The sequence below is a fragment of the Suncus etruscus genome, chromosome 2 (genome assembly GCF_024139225.1).
Source record: "Suncus etruscus isolate mSunEtr1 chromosome 2, mSunEtr1.pri.cur, whole genome shotgun sequence".
In the NCBI taxonomy this organism is placed as follows: domain Eukaryota; kingdom Metazoa; phylum Chordata; class Mammalia; order Eulipotyphla; family Soricidae; genus Suncus; species Suncus etruscus.
The window spans coordinates 104,680,675-104,698,894 of record NC_064849.1 but is presented as its reverse complement, the minus strand read 5'-3'; the positions used below and the strand labels follow the sequence as shown (position 1 = coordinate 104,698,894).

Genomic DNA, 18,220 nt, shown 5'->3' with positions numbered 1-18,220 from the left:
TGTCAGTCTTATTTCATCTACACTTACATTCTCTTTGCTTCTCTTCCCAGATTATTTTGAAGTAAACCACCCACTATATCATCTTACCCAAAAATATTTAGCATTATTCCTGAAAGATCTAGATTCCCTTATTAAATCCTAATTTTATTTTCCCACTAGACATAAAGAATTAAGGAAATAACTTCTTAATTTCTTCCAGTAATTAAGGAACTACTTTTTATATAATCTTTATTTAAGCACCATAATTACAAGCATGATTATAGTTGGGTTTCAGTCAAAAACAGAACACCTCCCTTCACTAGTGCAACATTCCCACCACCGATGGCCCTGATCACCCCTCCCCCTCCCAACCTGTATTCCAGACAGGCATTCTACTTCTTTCATTCATTAATATTGTCATGCTAGTTGTTAGTGTAGTTATTTCTCTAGTAGCATTCACCACTCTTTATAGTGAGGTGCATATTGTGAGCTGGTTCTTCTGGCCCCTAATCTATTGTCTTTAGGTTTATTACAATAATGTCTTTACTTAAAAAAAAAACTCATAGATAAGTGAGACTATTCTGTGTCTATCTCTCTCCCTCTGATTTATTTCACTCAGCATAATAGATTGCATGTACTTCCACATATAGGAAAATTTCATGACTTCATCTCTCCTGACAGCTGCATAATATTCCATTGTGTATATGTACCACAGTTTCTTTAGCCATTCATCTGTTGAAGGGCATCTTGGTTGTTTTCAGAGTCTGGCTATTATAAATAGCGCTGCAATGAGTATAGGTATGAGGAAGGGATTTTTGAATTGTATTTTTGTGTTCCTAGGGTATATCTCTAGGAGTGTTATAGCTGGATCATATGGGAGCTCAATTTCTAGTTTTTTTGAGGATTCTCCATATTGTTTTCCATAAGTGCTAGACTAGATGGCATTCCAACCAGCAGTGAATAAGGGTTCCTTTCTCTCCAAATCCCCTCCAGCACTGCTTGTTCTCATTCTTTGTGATATGTGCTAATTTCTGTGGCATGAGATGGTACCTCATAGTTGTTTTGATTTACATCTCCCTGATGATTAGTGATGTGGAGCACCCTAATTTTACTGATGAAGAACTTTTATCCAGAGTAGTGAAGTGATTTTTTTCAGGTGTCAAAACTAGTTAGTGACCCTGACAGTAAGTACTGCAGTTTATCTCTCCTATCTTTTAGTTTGCTATTTTCCCTGAATATCAGGTAAAAACCTTTTACTTTTACAATAAATATCCCAACACAATAAACCTTGCACTTGCATTTTCAAAGACTCTTTGAAACAACTCACTGTTTCTGAAATTACTTTTTCTAATGAATGGGATAGTTTTTAGTCAATAAAATTAGTTCTTTTTTTTTTTTTTTTTTGGTTTTGGGCCATACCCAATGATGCTCAGGGGTTACTCCTGTCTATACATTCAGAAATCGCTCCTGGCTTGGGGGACCATATGGGACGCCGGGGGATCGAACTGTAGTCTATCCTAAGTTAGCGTGTGCAAGGCAGATGCCCTACTACTTGTGTTACAGCTCCGGCCACTAGACTTTTTTTCATATAAAGTGTTGTATTAAGTAACTTGCATAGAATGGCCTGAACCCTAATATTGTCCTTTTCTGTACAAAGAGGATCATTTTCTTGGGTGGTAAATATGTTAAAATAGAAACCAGAGACTGGACTATGTAAAACTGCTGTATGCTATACATTAAATATTTTGATCTAAGCATATCAGTGGGTTTGCAATAATCAAATGTTCTTGTACGGAAACCGTGGTATAGCTTTGCAGTTATTTAGGTCTCTGTCCCTTCATTATACTTAGTCATAATTATTTTATAGTTTCTACAATATTTTTTCTGGTGATTTTATTATAATTTTTAACTTTTTGCCAATATTGGAGAAATCATTATTTTCTACTAACATAAAGAAAAACCATTGTTTTCAGCATCTTGACATTTTTCAGTTACTTTATTAATGTTTTATACTCTGTTATATTTTTGGAGTCTGATTATTATAAGTCTCTTATGTGAAAATAATAAATATGTTCCTTCTTAGTTCCATATTACCATATTTAGTTACTTAACATAATATCCAAAGCAATGTGAGTATATGATTGTGATTATGGATTTTCTTGATAAGGATGCATTGGTCTTTTTATTTTATGCTCTTTTATTTTTTGCTGTTTGTAATTTTTTAACTTATAGAAGCAACAAAAAAAGAAGGTTGTTTGAAGTTTTCCTATTTATTATTTATTTATTTATTTACTTATTTGTTTATTTATTGGTGTTGGGGCTTAGATCCAAGGCCTCACACATGTTCTCTACTGCTGAGTTATGTCCCTGATCCTATAATTTTTAAACTGAGTGATTTTTGTGTTTTATTCAGTGTGTTTTTATGTAATCCCATATTCCTGCCTTGTAAAGTTCAGTCTGTAGAACAATTTGGTATGTTGAGAATAATTTAACTTTTGTGTTGTATACTTTGATATAGCGAGGTTTTTTTTTTCTCATTAATTTCTAGGTAATTTGTAATATCCGCTTTTTGTTGTTGTTTTATTGTTTTATTGTGCAATTTTGAGGCCACAACTAGCTGTGCTCTGGGATTACTCATGACAGGACTCAGGTGACCATATGTAGTGACAGGGAGTGAACTTGAGTCAGCAGCATGCACAGCAAGCATTTTACCTGCTTTACTATCTCACCATTCCTGTAACTTTAATTTAGTTTAATTTTTTAAAATTTTTGGATATTTTTTCCCTTCGAATTTCAAAGTTTGTAGGTGAATCAATTTTTCTTATATTACTTTGGTGGCCAAGTACATGATCCATTTTTCCTAATGTGTACATGAATATAACTTTATATGTGATTCAACATGTTTATAAATGTATTCAAATCTTTTATTTCATGTACAGGTCATAGAAATTTAGATTATAGTTGAAAGCAAATAATATTAAATTTTATCTTAATTTGTGTAGAGAAAGAGCCACACCCAAAGTGCTCAGGGCTAACTCTTGGCTTTGTACTCAGGAGTCATTCCTGGTGTTGTTCAGGTGAACCATATGTAGGTGCTGGGGATCTGCACATTGCAAGCAATAGAAATATATTATTTGTCCCAAGAACAATTTTAAAGACCTGGATTTATCTGTTTAATTTTAATCTGTTTAGTTTTATCTGTATAATTGTGATTTTATGCAAATTATTCTTCCATCCAATCCAGCATTATCTGAAAAGGAATGTGTTGCGGTGTTGATGAAAATATTTTAATCTACAATATATACAATATGATAACACAAGTTACATGTGACTTTTTTACCTGATCTTCTGCCTTACTGTATAGTGCAGGTCTCATATTAAATTAAGTTCTTAGTTTCTATAAAGCCTAAGGGAAGTTGACTCTAAAATTTAATGATTAAACTGTAGATTTACACATTCCTGAAGATGTGATAAATTGGGGAAAATTTGATTGCATAGAAAAATATGAGATAGTACAATTGTTGTTCCCGTTCAGATTATAATAATTATAAGATAATTTCCATAACTTAGAAATTACATTAAACACTCAAACCTGTGGTAATATAAGGGGCTTGAAAACTAGTTATTTTACTGAAGATGAGTTTCTAAAAGTCAACCCTAAGGTAAAAATTACATTATTCAAATCATCCTTAAAAATATGTTTTACTGGGCCCGGAGAGATAGCACAGTGGCGTTTGCCTTGCAAGCAGCTGATCCAGGACCAAAGGTGGTTGGTTCGAAATCGGTGTCCCATATGGTCCCCCGTGCCTGACAGGAGCTATTTCTGAGCAGACAGCCAGGAGTAACCCCTAAGCAATGCTGGGTGTGGCCCAAAAACAAAAACAAAACAAAACAAAACAAAAAAAATATATATATATGTTTTACTTCTTTGTTAAAGGTTAGAAAACCCGTAAATCCTATCACAGACTCCTTTCCTATTGTGCATTAAATAGAAAAAGGAAAATCAAAACTGAAATTACAAATGACTTATAAATTAATGAAAATAAGAACTTTATGTCAACGCCTTTGAAATACAATTTAAAAATGGAGCACCTTAATTATTTTTATTATTTCAAGAAAGGGCACTTTGTCCTTCTGTCTTGATTGCATTCTGTACCCCTATAATTAATACTTGTGGTATAACAGTGCTGAAGAACTTCCAGGATTTGACCATGTTAATTAGTAAACCTGTTGGGAATAGTTCTAGATCAGCTCATGGTTCTTGGGGTTAAGAATCTAGTGGAATTCTAAGGTTAAAGGAAAAATCCTTCACCTCTTTCTGTCTTTCTCTTTCTCTCTTCTCTCTCACCCCACTCCCCACCCCCCACTGAAAGATGAGTGGATAACGAAATTGTGGCATATCAATACAATGAAATCTTACTGAATTTTGAGAATAGATGAAATCATGCAGTTTAATACAACTTGGGTGAAATCGGAGAGAATAATGCTTAGTGAAATGAGTCAAAAAGAAGGTAAACAACTCATTTGTGGAATATAAGGAAATAAAATAAAGGATTGGACCAATACTCAAAGGAAATAATCCTGAGATACAGTCAGCGGAACTGTGATGTATAGTGGAGGCTATAAAGTACCAGGATAGGGAGCTTGGATTACAGATTGGAGGTCACTCTGGTGGTGGGGCTGGTGTGGCAATATCACTAATACAAAATAATACTATGGGTTCTGTTGTTAAACAAGCAAAAATCAATATTTAAAAGCCTAATGAATCATACACATACAACAAAAAGAAAATAAACCAGGCAAAGCAGCTAACTTTATTTGGACTGGATTGGGTGAGGAATAAGGGGGAGAGAGGTAGATGACAATATATGTATTATCAACCTACAGTTTTGTAGCTATCTCACTGTATATCTTTAATGCTACATATGCGAGAGATCCTCTATCTGCCTCTTTCATTCTAACTGAATTCACTCAGCATGATATTCTCTAGTTCATCCCTGTTGCCTCAGATTTCATGCATAGTATTTCTGTGTGTGTGTGTGTGTGTGTGTGTGTGTGTGTGTGTGTGTGTATCACTTTTTGATTCATTCTATTGTTGGGCATTTGGGTTGTTTACATATTTTAGCTATTGTATTACGTACAATGATGAACATAGGTGTATATATATCCTTTTGAATTATGTTTGTATTTGGGGGGTAGATGCCAAAAAGTGAAATTACTCGCTCATCTAGGGGTACTATTCCTACTCACTGGAGAACCCATACTGCTTTCCATAGAGATTGGACTACCTGTCATTCTCAGCAGTGAGGGTTTCCTTCTCACCACAATCCCACCAACATTCAGATTTTTTGATAAACGCCATTCTCACAAATGTAAGATGATATCTCATTATTGTTTAGATTTGCTTTTTTCTAATTATAAGTGCCAATGAGCACGTTTTTGTATTCCTATTGGCCATCCATATGCTTTCTTTGGCGAAGTATCTGCTCATCAACCCTCCCCTTTTATGGATGAAGTCATTGGATATTTTGGTTGCTAAGTTAGTGAGTGCTTTGTAGATTTTGAGTAGCAATCCAGAGCTGTTGTGTGAAAGTATTTTCTCCTATTCAGTAGGATGTCTTCATATTAGAACTTGAGTTTCTCTGTGTGAAAGCCTTTAATTTCTTGTAATGCCATTTATTTATTTTTGTTTTTGTTGTCTTTGTCACGGTGGTAATCTTGTTGAAGATGCCTCTGCTTTTAGTTTGTTGGAGAGTTCTGCCCATGTTTTCTTCTCTTCAATGTATTATATGGTTTCTGTTCTAATCTTGATATCTTTAATTTACTTTTTTTTTTTTTTTGGTTTTTGGGCCACACCCTGTGACGCTCAGGGGTTACTCCTGGCTCTGCGCTCAGAAGTTGCACCTGGCTTCTTGGGGGACCATATGGGACGCCGGGGGATCGAACAGCGGTCCGTCCTAGGCTAGCGCAGGCAAGGCAGGCACCTTACCTCCAGCGCCACTGCCCGGCCCTGAATTTACTTTTATGAAGGATGTGAGGTACAATTCTAATTTAATTTTGAATTTTTTTCAACAAGACTTGCTAAGGCCATTTTATTTGCTTCATTTTACATATTTAGCTTTTTCGTTGTAGATTAGCTGACTAAAATATGGGGACTTAACTCAGGACTCTCAAATCTGTTTTATTGATCTACACATCTTGATGAGTTGCTCTTATGAGTTGGGTCTTAAGTCTGTTTTGGAACACCATCTTCTGGTAAAGGCCATGTTATTAATGATAAGGATCAAAATATGCATTTGAAAGAATATAAATAAGCATAGTATTTAAATAATAATCTCCTGAAAGCTCATCTGCAAATATTGGAGATATATCTCCCTTAAAGATACATTTTTCTTACTGTCAGAACTTTATTGAAAATAAGCTTATTACTCTGCTATTTAGAAGTTTTATCAGTTAACATATTTCCATCCTGAATGTAACTTCTACTCATAATCATGTAGTTTCTAAGAAATTTAATTTTCTTAAATTGTGGCTTTTAGGTTGATGAAAGATGCATGGTTTGTTTACAAGCTGGAAGATATTTTAAAGTTTAGTCCTAAAATATCTGACTGTGTTTTGAAAAGCTTTTTAATCTGAAAGTACATAGGACTTCTCTCTGCTTGTCTGTCCTTTAAATAAATGAATTAATGTAATCTAGCAGATTACGATCAATAACTATAGTATAGTAAGTATACTAATATATAGTATACTGATACCTATAGTAAGTTTGATCTGCTGAGTATTTTAAATCAGGTAATGTTGCCCATTTGGGATTCATGGACTTCAGAAAGAAGCTAGGGAAAAGACTTTCTCTAATTAATGTTCTATCTTATTCTCCAACTTCAGATAATTTATTTAACTTATTGTGTTTTCTCTTTTTATCAGGGAGAGCTTTTTGTATCTATTTAGTTCACTTATGAAGTCTCATCTCTCCAAGTATAGACAAAAAAATCTGTGCACTTAAAATAGAATGTTAGGAAATTATTTTGTGTAGAAAATGAATATGCATTTGTTAAGTGGCTAGTTATAGGCATGAATCTTCTGTATTTTCTTTTTAAATGGTGCAATTAGGATGTCACTAAGTTTCTTTCTGGTTACAAATGAAGCACTTTGGAACCATCCTTGTACAAAATCACACTAACTTAGCTCTCTCTGGATTTACAAAATGGTTAACAGGAGAAACGTGATCTTAACTGTTTTTGAAAAGTTACTCATTTTTTTAATATAGAGTATATTGGTAAGTTTTGCAGACACAAAAACAATAATCAATTTGACTAAGTAAGTTCATCTTGTTTTCTCAGACTTCTACATAAGAAATCCAGGGGAAGCTCTAGAACAAGTGCTCCAGGATAGAGATAAGGGCATTTGTTTTGTTTTGTTTTGAAACTGTTAAGTATTATTATGCTTAATAAATAAGCTATTTGATGGAATTTATTAAATTTATTCAGCTAAGCAATATATATTCTGACTTGGTATATAATATGTCAAGAATAATTTACATTATTTTAAAACCCATTGACAGTTATTTTTTGTATTTACAACTTCTTCATGGTATCACTGAGAGAAATATGTTTACATTACTTTCCCACATGTGACCTAAAAATACAGCTATTTCTTACAATTGATTCAGAAACAGATTCCCTTTACTATCACATAGAATGTTTTTTCTTGGTTTTTGGGCCATACTCAGTGACTCTCAGCGGTTACTCCTGGCTATATACTCAGAAATCGCTCCTGGCTTGGGGGACCATATGGGATACCTGCAAATCAAACTTCGGTTAGCGTGTGCAAAGCAAATGTCCTACCACCTGTGCCACCACTCCGACTGTCACATAGAATTTTTTTAAGGCTCAAGTGACTTTTTTAGGAGATTGCCAGATAATCACAACAAAATGGCAGAATACAAATAGAAAGGTAAGAATGAACCTCTTTTCTGTATCTATATAAATTAAAATATATCCATTCCTTCAACCATTAATTCACATGGCCTATAAAATTATTACTGACTGATTTTTTTTTTTTTTTTTGGAAAATTGAACTAGCCATTCTTAAAAATCTTGTTTTTAGATTCCTCAAAGGGGTTGTGGGTTGATTGAGATAAAGCAGAAGAGAACTTAATCTCAGGGCAGATGATCACTTGCTTCTATCACCTCCTCCCACTGTCTGCAAAGCTCAAAAGAGCACAATTACAGAATTATTGTAATTACATTGCCATCTCTGACAGCTGGTTGGAATTTTCACAGACATAGTGACGGGAAAAAAACATTATTACAGGATACATCAAAATTATCACCATTACCAATGTTTTTTCCATGGTAGAAAAAAACACCCCCACCTTCCAAAATAATCCAATGTAGAAGGTAGTTCAGTAGTAAAACAAAAATTCCATGGAAGAAGAATAATTAAAGAACATGCTTAGGACACATACAAAAAGAAGGGGTCTTGTTAAGAAATATGACAGATTTAGGTTGAATACTATGAAACTACTTTGATTTTATGCTATTGCCAAGTTTTCTGTTTATTCTCATCATCTCCTCTAGATTCACTTGAGGACCCATTGTAGTAACTGCTAAGTACTTCCTGAAAAGGTGTAAATAGCTTCGAACATTCATGACAAACTCATAACCCATAAGCCATCCAATGTTTCTTCCCCTTGTAAAAACTCTGCTGTAACTTGGGGACTGTGTTTCTTCTCTATGTGAAGGCAGATCTCACTCTTGGTTTGCTCAGAAAGCATATGCTAGTTTGGGGGTTAGAAAAACCAAGGGTCACCACTCATTCCATAGAGATTCAGATTTGAGGTCCTGTTGAGGTCTGAGGAATTACATAAACTGAGTATGACCCACCTTGTGAGATTTAGACTGCAGAGCCCTGTGCACTAGGCTATGCCACAGATCTTTGCATTGGGATGTGATTTCCCCTTTATGAAATTTGTGCTTGGAATGAAAGTGCATGAAGGTAAAATGGCTTCTCTTCACTGAGAATGAATTAGAAGATTCTAATTAGAATCTTAATTCTAGAAGATTCCTCCTCCTCATATTGGAATTCTAATTCTTCTGTTTTTAAGTTTATTTAGTTATAGTTAAGGACACTTGTGATCTTGACGTACAGTTTTCTTACCTCATCACCACCATTTACCTATGAGCCTCACCTCATGTCCCTGTGTCACTGTCAGCCCACTTATTTCACTCCTTATTTCATGTTCTCAGAACAGCAGAATTTTTACAAATACTGAAATAGGTTAAAAAACTTATTTGGGGGAGATTTGTATCCAGTTATCCTTAAAAGATAAAGTAACAGGGGAGATTCAGAAATGATTGGAAGACACTATTGAAAGGTATTTATACATTTACAAAATGCAAGAATTAGTATAATTAATAGGTAGGAACAGAATTCATTTTTCCTGTTGGAGTTCTTCAGGAATTAGTCTTATTCATTTGTGACATTTTCTAACCCACGTAAGTGGGATGGTCCAGTTTATCTTTTAATGAATTAATTCTCTTTACTGAGTGGAGATGTACAAAAAAAAAATAAGTTAAAGGGTTTAGAACCTAAAAAGCAAGGCTATGCTGTCCACCTGTGATAGGTGATCTTAGCCAGGTGGACAAGACACAGCAGTCATGATCAAAATAGAGTCTCCATCAAAACAATTGGGTATCGTAGTTGACTAGGATCTTGGAGATATACAGTTGTGTTTTAAGTTGCTGCTTAGAGATACAGTTGGTTTTAGAAGGAGTACCATTTTTGCTATATCTTTCACTTAAAGCAATTTTTTAAATATTGGGTCACAGCCAGCAGTGTTCAGACTTACACATGATTCTATACTCAGAAATCATTATTTTTGGCAGTACTTAGAAAACTCTTTATCTGTTGTTGGTGACTGAAACTGAATTGGCAGTGAGCAAGTACCTTAATCCCTATATTATCTCACAAACCTGGATAGTTGTATTATCCTGTCACTAACTGCCAAAACTTCAGCCATCTTTGTGATTGGATGATGTGGTAAAATCTGAAGTGGGGATGTTGCAAGGATTGCTGTGTAAGTACCCACCCATCACATCTTATTTATGGGGCAGGACAGAGGCATATTGGACAGTTCCTGGGAGAGCCATTGCGACTTGATACATAAAGGAAGTGCTGCTGTACCCCAAATAAACCAACAGTGGCACTGTTGACACAGTGTGAGGCCATAAGCCATATAGAAGCAACTTACTATTTTTCTGAAATGGCAACATGATGTGAAAGGTGGGGAGATAGGGATTAGGATGTCACAGCATTACCTCTCTCCTTTGTATAGTCACTCAGGCATTCTGATTCCTTCCATTCCTGAAACCCACTGTTTCCAGATTGTTTCTTGCAGGAATGGAAAGGACACAAATAATATTGTTTTTGTAGGGTTTTCAAGATCCAGCTCCAGAAGTATCATTTATCACTTTCACCCACTTTTGATTGGACACAAGTCTATTCACATGACCAACGCTAATTCCAGCGAAGGCTGAAAATCTCAGGCCAACACTCTGCATTGGAACAGAAGGAAGCAATTTGGGACTGAACTCACTGATTGCCCCACAGGAAACTAAGTGGTATAATTCTGGATATTTTGAAATTCAGAGGAAGGAATTGAGCTAGAAATGCAGCATTAGAGTCAGAGAAAATGGTCAGTTTCTCTAAAGAGAGAAGGTGAGTTACCCTTGAAGAACAGAGACTGAGACAGTGGGTCAAGAACAAAGATTCTCACTTCTTCAACACAACTTTAATGGAGCGAAGGATGTGAGGAAGGAGCGTGGTATCCTCAAGAATTAGGAGAATCAGGGTTATGTATTGTGCTATGAGCAGAGAGTTTTTTTTTTTAAGGGTGAGGATTTGCCTTTTATTTTTGTAAGTATTTTTTTAGTTTTGCTCTTATTTATTTTTACTAAGTAATAAATTCTTTTAATTGAATCATCATGAGATATACAGTTACAAAGTTGTCCATGATTGAGTCTGAGTTGGACAACATACAACACACTTCACTGGTGCACATTTCATGCTACCGATGTCCCCAATCTCCCTCAACCCCTGCCTCTATGGCAGACATATTTTTTTGGTGTATGTTTTGTTTTGTTGTTTTTTTATTTTGGTTTTTGGGCCACACCCAGTGACACTCAGGGGTTACTCCTGGCTATGTGCTCAGAAATCGCTCCTGGCTTGAGGGACCATATGGGATGCCGGGGGTGGGGGAGGGCAGAGAATCAAACTTCGGTCCTTCCTAGGCTAGCATGGGGGGTAAGGCAGAAAGGCTGATGCCTTACTGCTTGTGCCATTGCTATGGCCCCAGTAGATGGCAAACATATTTTATCTCTCTCACTTTCTCTTCCATTTTTTCTTTTAGACAATGATTTGCAATTGTTTCTGATTGGCTATCCTGTTATATTCCAGTACTCAATTTTAGTCAGAGAGATTTCCAACTACTGCCATAGTAGTCCCTTTTCTGCCTTTAACTGTACTCCCCCACCCACTGCAATTGCAAATAAAAAGCAAGCTTCTTACCATGGACTGGCCCTCCTTACCCTCATCTTTATTGTTTTGGATATTATTACCATACTTTTTTGTACATCCCATGAATGAGTGTGTTCATTCTGTCTATCTCTCCCTCTGACTCATTTTGCTGAGCATAATACTTATACCATCCATGTATAAGCAAACTTCATGACCCTATTTTTCCTGACAGTTGCATAGTATTCCATTGTGTAGATGTATCATAATTTCTGTATCCAGTCATCTGTTCTTGGCACTTGGGTTGTTTCTAGATTCTGGTGATTGTGAGGAATGCAGAAGGCTTTTTCTGGGTAGGGGATTTTGAGATCACATTTCTCATGAATGGAAGCCCATAAGGTGTGAGTCTGTGGAAACTACATAAAATGCAATAGAATCTTTCAGGAGTCTTCAGGTTAACTCAGAAGATTTCTACTGAACCAGATGTTAGCATTTTAAACCTGTTTTATAGCTCTCTTCAAGGGCATAGTCAAGTCATGAATCAGATATTTGTGTCTTGAGGAATGAATAAAAGGGAGCCCCAGAGTGGGTGAAATCATAGCAAGTGACATTCTTGATTCCCTTAGATGACAAAAATGTGAGAGCAGAAAATCAAAGTTTATAAAAGTATTGCTGTCTTGACATGCTTTTCTTTTCAGCCCATATTACAATTGATGATGACTGACATTTTCTAGAATTTTAACTTACTTAGCAATAGAGACTATAATTATATTTCTAGTTGCATTATTATTTGGTTTACAGAAGCTCTTCATCTGTCCTGGGAAATGCAATTAGTCTTTGAATGGAAACCGCCATTTTATTACCCTTGGTTCTGCAGACAAATGTAGTGCAGTGAAGAGAAATATTCTGCTATAACATTGTTATGCCTTTACTAAACTAAGACAAATTGTAAATTTGTTGGTTTATTTTTGTACCACACCTAGTAGTGCTTAGTGATTACTCCCAACTGCACTGAGGATTTACTTCTGGCTGTACTTGAGGGACCATATGGGATATCGGGGATTGAACCTAAGTCAGCTGTATACAAGACAAGCGCCCCCCACACTGTCCTATTTTCTAGTCCCTGGAAATTGTAAATATTTTCTTATTCCATTATAAGGAGAATTCTAGCTCATGTCTTTCTGTTTAAATAGGTGACATTAGTACATTTCTTTGTTTCCCTGTTTGCTGTTCTTTAGCTGGGAGCATATTAAGGGCCTTTTTCTTTCCTAGAGCAATTTTAATAATGGGGAAGTGAGACAAAAATAAAGGGGCTTATGTTTGGATTAAGTCAGTACTTAGTGTTCTTGTTTTTAATATGGAGTCACAAGCCCTGGTTTTATTAATAAATCTCCCACAGCACTCTTTTCTTTTATTTTTCCAGTTGACTCATATTTCTAGTTGTGCAGATTGCTTTAGTTAGGGTGCCCTAAAAACTGTTTCTATATATTATGCATTGTTTCTCACTTGAGGCTGAACATTTAGAAGTATCAAATTTGGATTTAAGTCATGACTTTTTTATATATTAATAATAAAGATAATGCCCTGAATAATTTTCAGTGTGTTTTATATTTTATCTTAAATAACAATTTTTCTGAACTGTTTAAATGAATTTGTTTTAGCTTTTTTGTAAAATCTTGGAAATATTACGGAAGTTCATGCTTAGAGCTTGAAATGGTATTTCTTTTGGAATGCAATTTGATATTTTATTTTGATGCATAGAATTTTTTAAAAATTTATTGAATTTAGAGCAGAATTTTATTTCTCTTAAAATTCTGATAGAAGATGAAATGAAGCTTAGAAAACTTGTTTTTTATAATTTAAGTGTGTCATCTTGAAAAAAAGTGTAAATAGCTATATTAGTGTTTTATTCACAGTACCTCTCTTGGTACATGTTATTTGACGGGCTCTGAATAAATACTTATGAATTGAGAATATTAGAACTAATATCTTTTTAGAAAGATTACTGTGTAACTATCATAAGCAAGTATGTAGCATCTCTAGCTCATTTTCCAATGGTATTTTTCCCAAACTTGATGATGTTCAGGGTCAGTTCTTAACAGAAAAAAAATATGAGCTGCATCTGAAATGAGTGTCCAACAATCATCTCACCATTATGCTGGCCTGAATGCATTTTAAAACTAAAGTGGCATCATTCAGGAAATGTGTGCTTGCTGATGAGACTTTAAAGGAAGTCACCCTTGTGACTCCCCTGGCCCAGGACTTCAATCAGGCCTAGATTCTCTTCTCATTCCAGGCCTATTTTTCTCCAGGCTTAACTTTCCTTCCTTGTGACTTATTTAGATTTATTTTTAACACATTTACAAAATCTCAATTTATCATCTTGCTTTATATATCAAACAGCAAGTTGAAATTGGAAAAGGGAGATAAAAAAAGGGAGTGGAGTTTGTACCTGTTCTCTCTAAAATGCCCAACGGTGTGCTGGCCATTTGGATAGGAAGTAAATTTCCCAGTAATGGGGTATAGGATCAAGCATCGAGTCCTCTCACAAGGAGAAGCAGTAAAGTATCCCTTTAAGAATCCTGTGTATGTCCCCCCTCTGGTATATGATTGGTTTCGGCAGTTGGTTGGTCGTAGGTCATTTGTGTACCAGGTCATAATATTAGTGACACTAACTACTGTAACAACCAAGTATCTCAGTTTTATTACTTGGTACTGTTTTTGCACTCAGATTGAACAAAGTGCTTTCAAGTAAGTGGACTCTGCTAGACATAGTCACTTAAACGAGGGAAGCAAAATCATCTTCTAAATGACTTGAACTATGCACTTAAGATTATCTTGGATGGTATTGTTGAGATTGCTCATGGCAAAAGAGCATAGAGGATTGATTTGTGTGCATCATCTTGGGTTCCTGCCCATAAAACCATGCAAACAAGTTTTTATGCATCACAGATTCATAGATCTCTTAGCCTCTCTTCCATTGCTAAAATTAGAATATGTGCACTCCTAACTGCAGAGGACTGAGAAATGCAAGTGTTCAGCTATGAAATAGTGTCTGTTACATGGGGCTGAGGGGCTGAGGGATTTCCCATTTTGCATTGAAGAGGATATCTTTTATAAACAAACCCCAACCCCAACTCCATGATTTTTGCTGCTGGTAAAGATAAAATATTTCCTCTGGTGACTTATTCTATTTCAGAAGTCATTTGAAAATTAAAATAGAAAGTAGTAATTTGGTGTCTTTTTCCCCTAGTATAATGAAGACAAAATAAATAAATAAATATCCCCTAACCCTATCCCCACCCCAATTTTTTTTTTTTTATTTTTTTGCTACTGGTAAAGATAGAATGAAATGGTTTTCTTTGGTTACTGATTCTGTTTAAGAAATCATTTGGGAATGAAATGGAAGGTAGTATTTTATTTTTTTTCAGTACAATGAATATTGAGGAAGAAAAAAAAGAGAGAGAAAGCTAACTGTTTGAAGGTTTTTCTGTTAACTTGATAAAATGCTATTTGTTTAGGTGATTCTGCCATTCTCTTCCCTTGTGAAATAACTGTAGAAATTCCCACAACCTCTTTCTCTCATTCCCGAGGCATCATTAGGTATTGCCTTATTGAGTTCTTGTACACCTATACTGGTTTAATCTTTTCAGTTACTCATTCTAGCATCTAGAATATACAATTCAGAAGAGGAAGAGGTGGAAAAGGAAAGCAGGAAAAGGAAGATGAAGTTGAATGTCATTGTAAAAGAATTACATGCTGAATAGTGCAAGGACAGGAGTAAGGGGTTCTTTTCTACCTTGGGGATGGAGGAGAGATGGGATGACTTTCTTTTTAAGGGAAAAAGTTCCTTATAAGTCATCTTAATTATTTGTGTCTATGATCCTTCCTCCAGAGAGTGAGGTTAAGAAGGAAAGGCAATCTGTTTGATCATATCCAGTATCTACTCTAGTGCTAAGCTCATAATAGGAATTTAGTGAATGAATTGCTTGAAGATATTTTTTCCCCAGCAGTGTCTGGTACCCAGAAGGTGCTCTGTAAACATTTCTTGAATAATTGGTAATGATTTAAAGTGTTTAAATATAGGATCAGTGATTAAATTACATGCTATGTATATGGCCTACACTAGTTTGTTTCCTAACATCATGTAGTCCCTAGAACAGTGCCATTGCAGCCCTAGGGGCTAACAGGATGGCCTAGGATGGCATGGGTAACCTCTAGCACTGCAGGGCATGTGCAGCACCACATCCTTGTGCCTTTACATTGAACCATTAGCCCAGCTGACCAAGAACAAAGAGAGGTCTTGAGCCTCCTGAGTACTTCTTGAAAGGACCCCAAATCCCAAATGTAAATAACAGTATCTAACTTGAATGAATTTTCAGTTAGAAGTAGTCCTAAGTATTACCTATGCTCATTGTCATTAAGGACAAGGTTTTCCTTTCTTATGTTAGAAGTGAAGGAACTTTGTTTTCATTTTCTGGACTTTTTCACATGCTTGCTTAACTTTGGTTCATCTACACTCCTGGAGTCCGCCCAGGGACTGCTTGTGGATGGTGAGCCTGACTTTCAAGTTTCCATATAAAATGGGGGGAAACTTTCTATAAGTTTATTTTCATGGGGTCTTTTAATACTATAAAAGTCTCAAATTTCTTTGTTTTGGGAATTTATTATACACATTCATTGCTTCCATCTCTGTCTTATCTGTATTTTGACCTCAAAGATATCAGTATTCTCTACAGCAATATTATGACCCAGTGACCAATGTATTACAAGTTCAGTTGGCCTAGGATGAAGGAATGACTTATTCATGTGTAAATTTTTTATTTCCACATTGACATGCTGCTTCATTTCAGGCTCTTTTTCTGAAGACAAGCACATTTTTACCTTCCATAACTTTTTCATCCCCCCTGCCATGGTGCCTTCTCTCTCATCCCTTAGTCATTCTGCTCATACCAGCTGCCATCACCATGTATAAAAACAGGCTTCAGGCTGCTTACTCCTTTTCCTTGTACTGTGTACATCAAATTCATGCTCATGGCCTATCAGATATATTTTTGAATTAGGGGGTTCAAGATGGTGCTTTAAAGCCAGACATGAGTGTATCTTCTTATAGCTATGAAATTAGGGGTAAAGAAGCCCTGTAAGAGCCTACTTTTCAATCAGCAAGAGGACAGATTTAAAACAGAAACACACTTTTAAGGAAGTTTCCATATTAGAAGACATTTTTCATTGATATACTTGAGTAAGAATTCATTTTATCATCTCTGCAAACACTTTGCCTTTTCTAAGACTCTGTAACCAGGAGAGACAGGCTGTATGGTTGGAATTAAAGTGTATGGTACAGAGAAATTGATAGTGCAAGCTTACTGAATGAAGAGATAGGTAGATGAGCAAAAAATAGAATAGTAAGGGATCCTGGACTCTGTTTTAGTCGTTTTTGATGAACAGGAATTTTATATATATATTTGTTTGTTTGTTTGTTTTGTTTTCCTAAGAGCAATAAAACACCATTTCAGTAAGATAGATCCACCTTTAATATTGATCATTACTAAGGAAACACCATTAGTGTTTCAGCCTACTACCTAATGGCATTTTAATTTTTCATTTCATGATTTTGTGGGACTGATTTCAAAGGAAATAAATGAATATTAGGAGTGCATATATTTTAGTTCCTTATTATTGTGCTAGAATTCTGGAAAGGCTCATAATATTTTTCTTGCCCATTTATTGTCATATTGCTAATATAATATGGTGAGTTTTTTGTTTGTTTGGTTGGTTGCTTAGTTATTGGGCCACACCTGGTGGTGCTCAAGGGTTACTCCTGGTTAGATGCTTAGAAAGTGCTCCTGCCAGGCTCAGGGTACCATATGGGATGCCGGGAATTGAACCTGGGCTCATCCCAAGTTGGCTACTTGCAAGGCAAACGCCCTACCACTGTGCTATCACTCTGATCCTGTTGCTAATATATTATGAACAAATTAATGTTAGCCACATTTAATAAAAGTAACATTGTAGTAATTATCCTAAATTTATCTTCAACCATAAATAATAATGAATGGAATATTAAAGTTACAAGTTATAAAGTTATTAAGGTTTCAGGTTTAAACAGTTATGGTCTCTGTTTTTCTCATTGATAGTTCTACAGACTTACTCCTGATAATTTATTTTATTCTTTCCAGTACTGAAGCAGTGAAAGGTAGAGAATTAATTTTGTGTTTTCTGATTCAACTTTATAGGGGAAGATGGTAAAAGGAATGGGAGGTGCCATGGATCTAGTGTCCAGTGCAAAAACCAGAGTGGTGGTCACCATGGAGCACTCCGCAAAGGTAATGCTTACTGCTTACTATTTCGGGAAGCATAATATACCAAAGTGTGCTATTACAGGTCACATGACTATGATTATTGTTGTTTATAAATATTTAAATATTTATTGCCTATTATGTCCTCAGCACTGCTAGGATTTCATTATCACCAAAACTAGAAAAAAGGCCAACTTGATCTCTGACAAAACAGCTGAGGTCACTAACTTTGTGAATGGAGAGATGTGGAATTGGGGCAGGGAAGGAAAACTGATGGAAACCCTTGGACACTTTGGAAGTAGTTAGAGGTACAGTAACTTTATACACTAAAAGCTTAAGCATTAACACCAATGTAGCCATGTAATCTCAATAATAAAGAATATTTTGGATAAAGCTAATTGATGACAGTGATAATTGACTTATAGTAA

General features: G+C 35.4%; 1 protein-coding gene across 1 annotated transcript in view; it reads left to right on the top strand.

Moving 5' to 3' along the window:
* Positions 1-18,220, top strand: part of OXCT1 (3-oxoacid CoA-transferase 1) — a 138,799-nt gene that overhangs the window by 94,321 nt on the left and 26,258 nt on the right. The window contains exon 14 of the mRNA XM_049767688.1: positions 17,730-17,819. Coding sequence (XP_049623645.1) covers positions 17,730-17,819 — 90 coding nt within the window. The remainder of the gene's footprint in view (positions 1-17,729; positions 17,820-18,220) is intronic.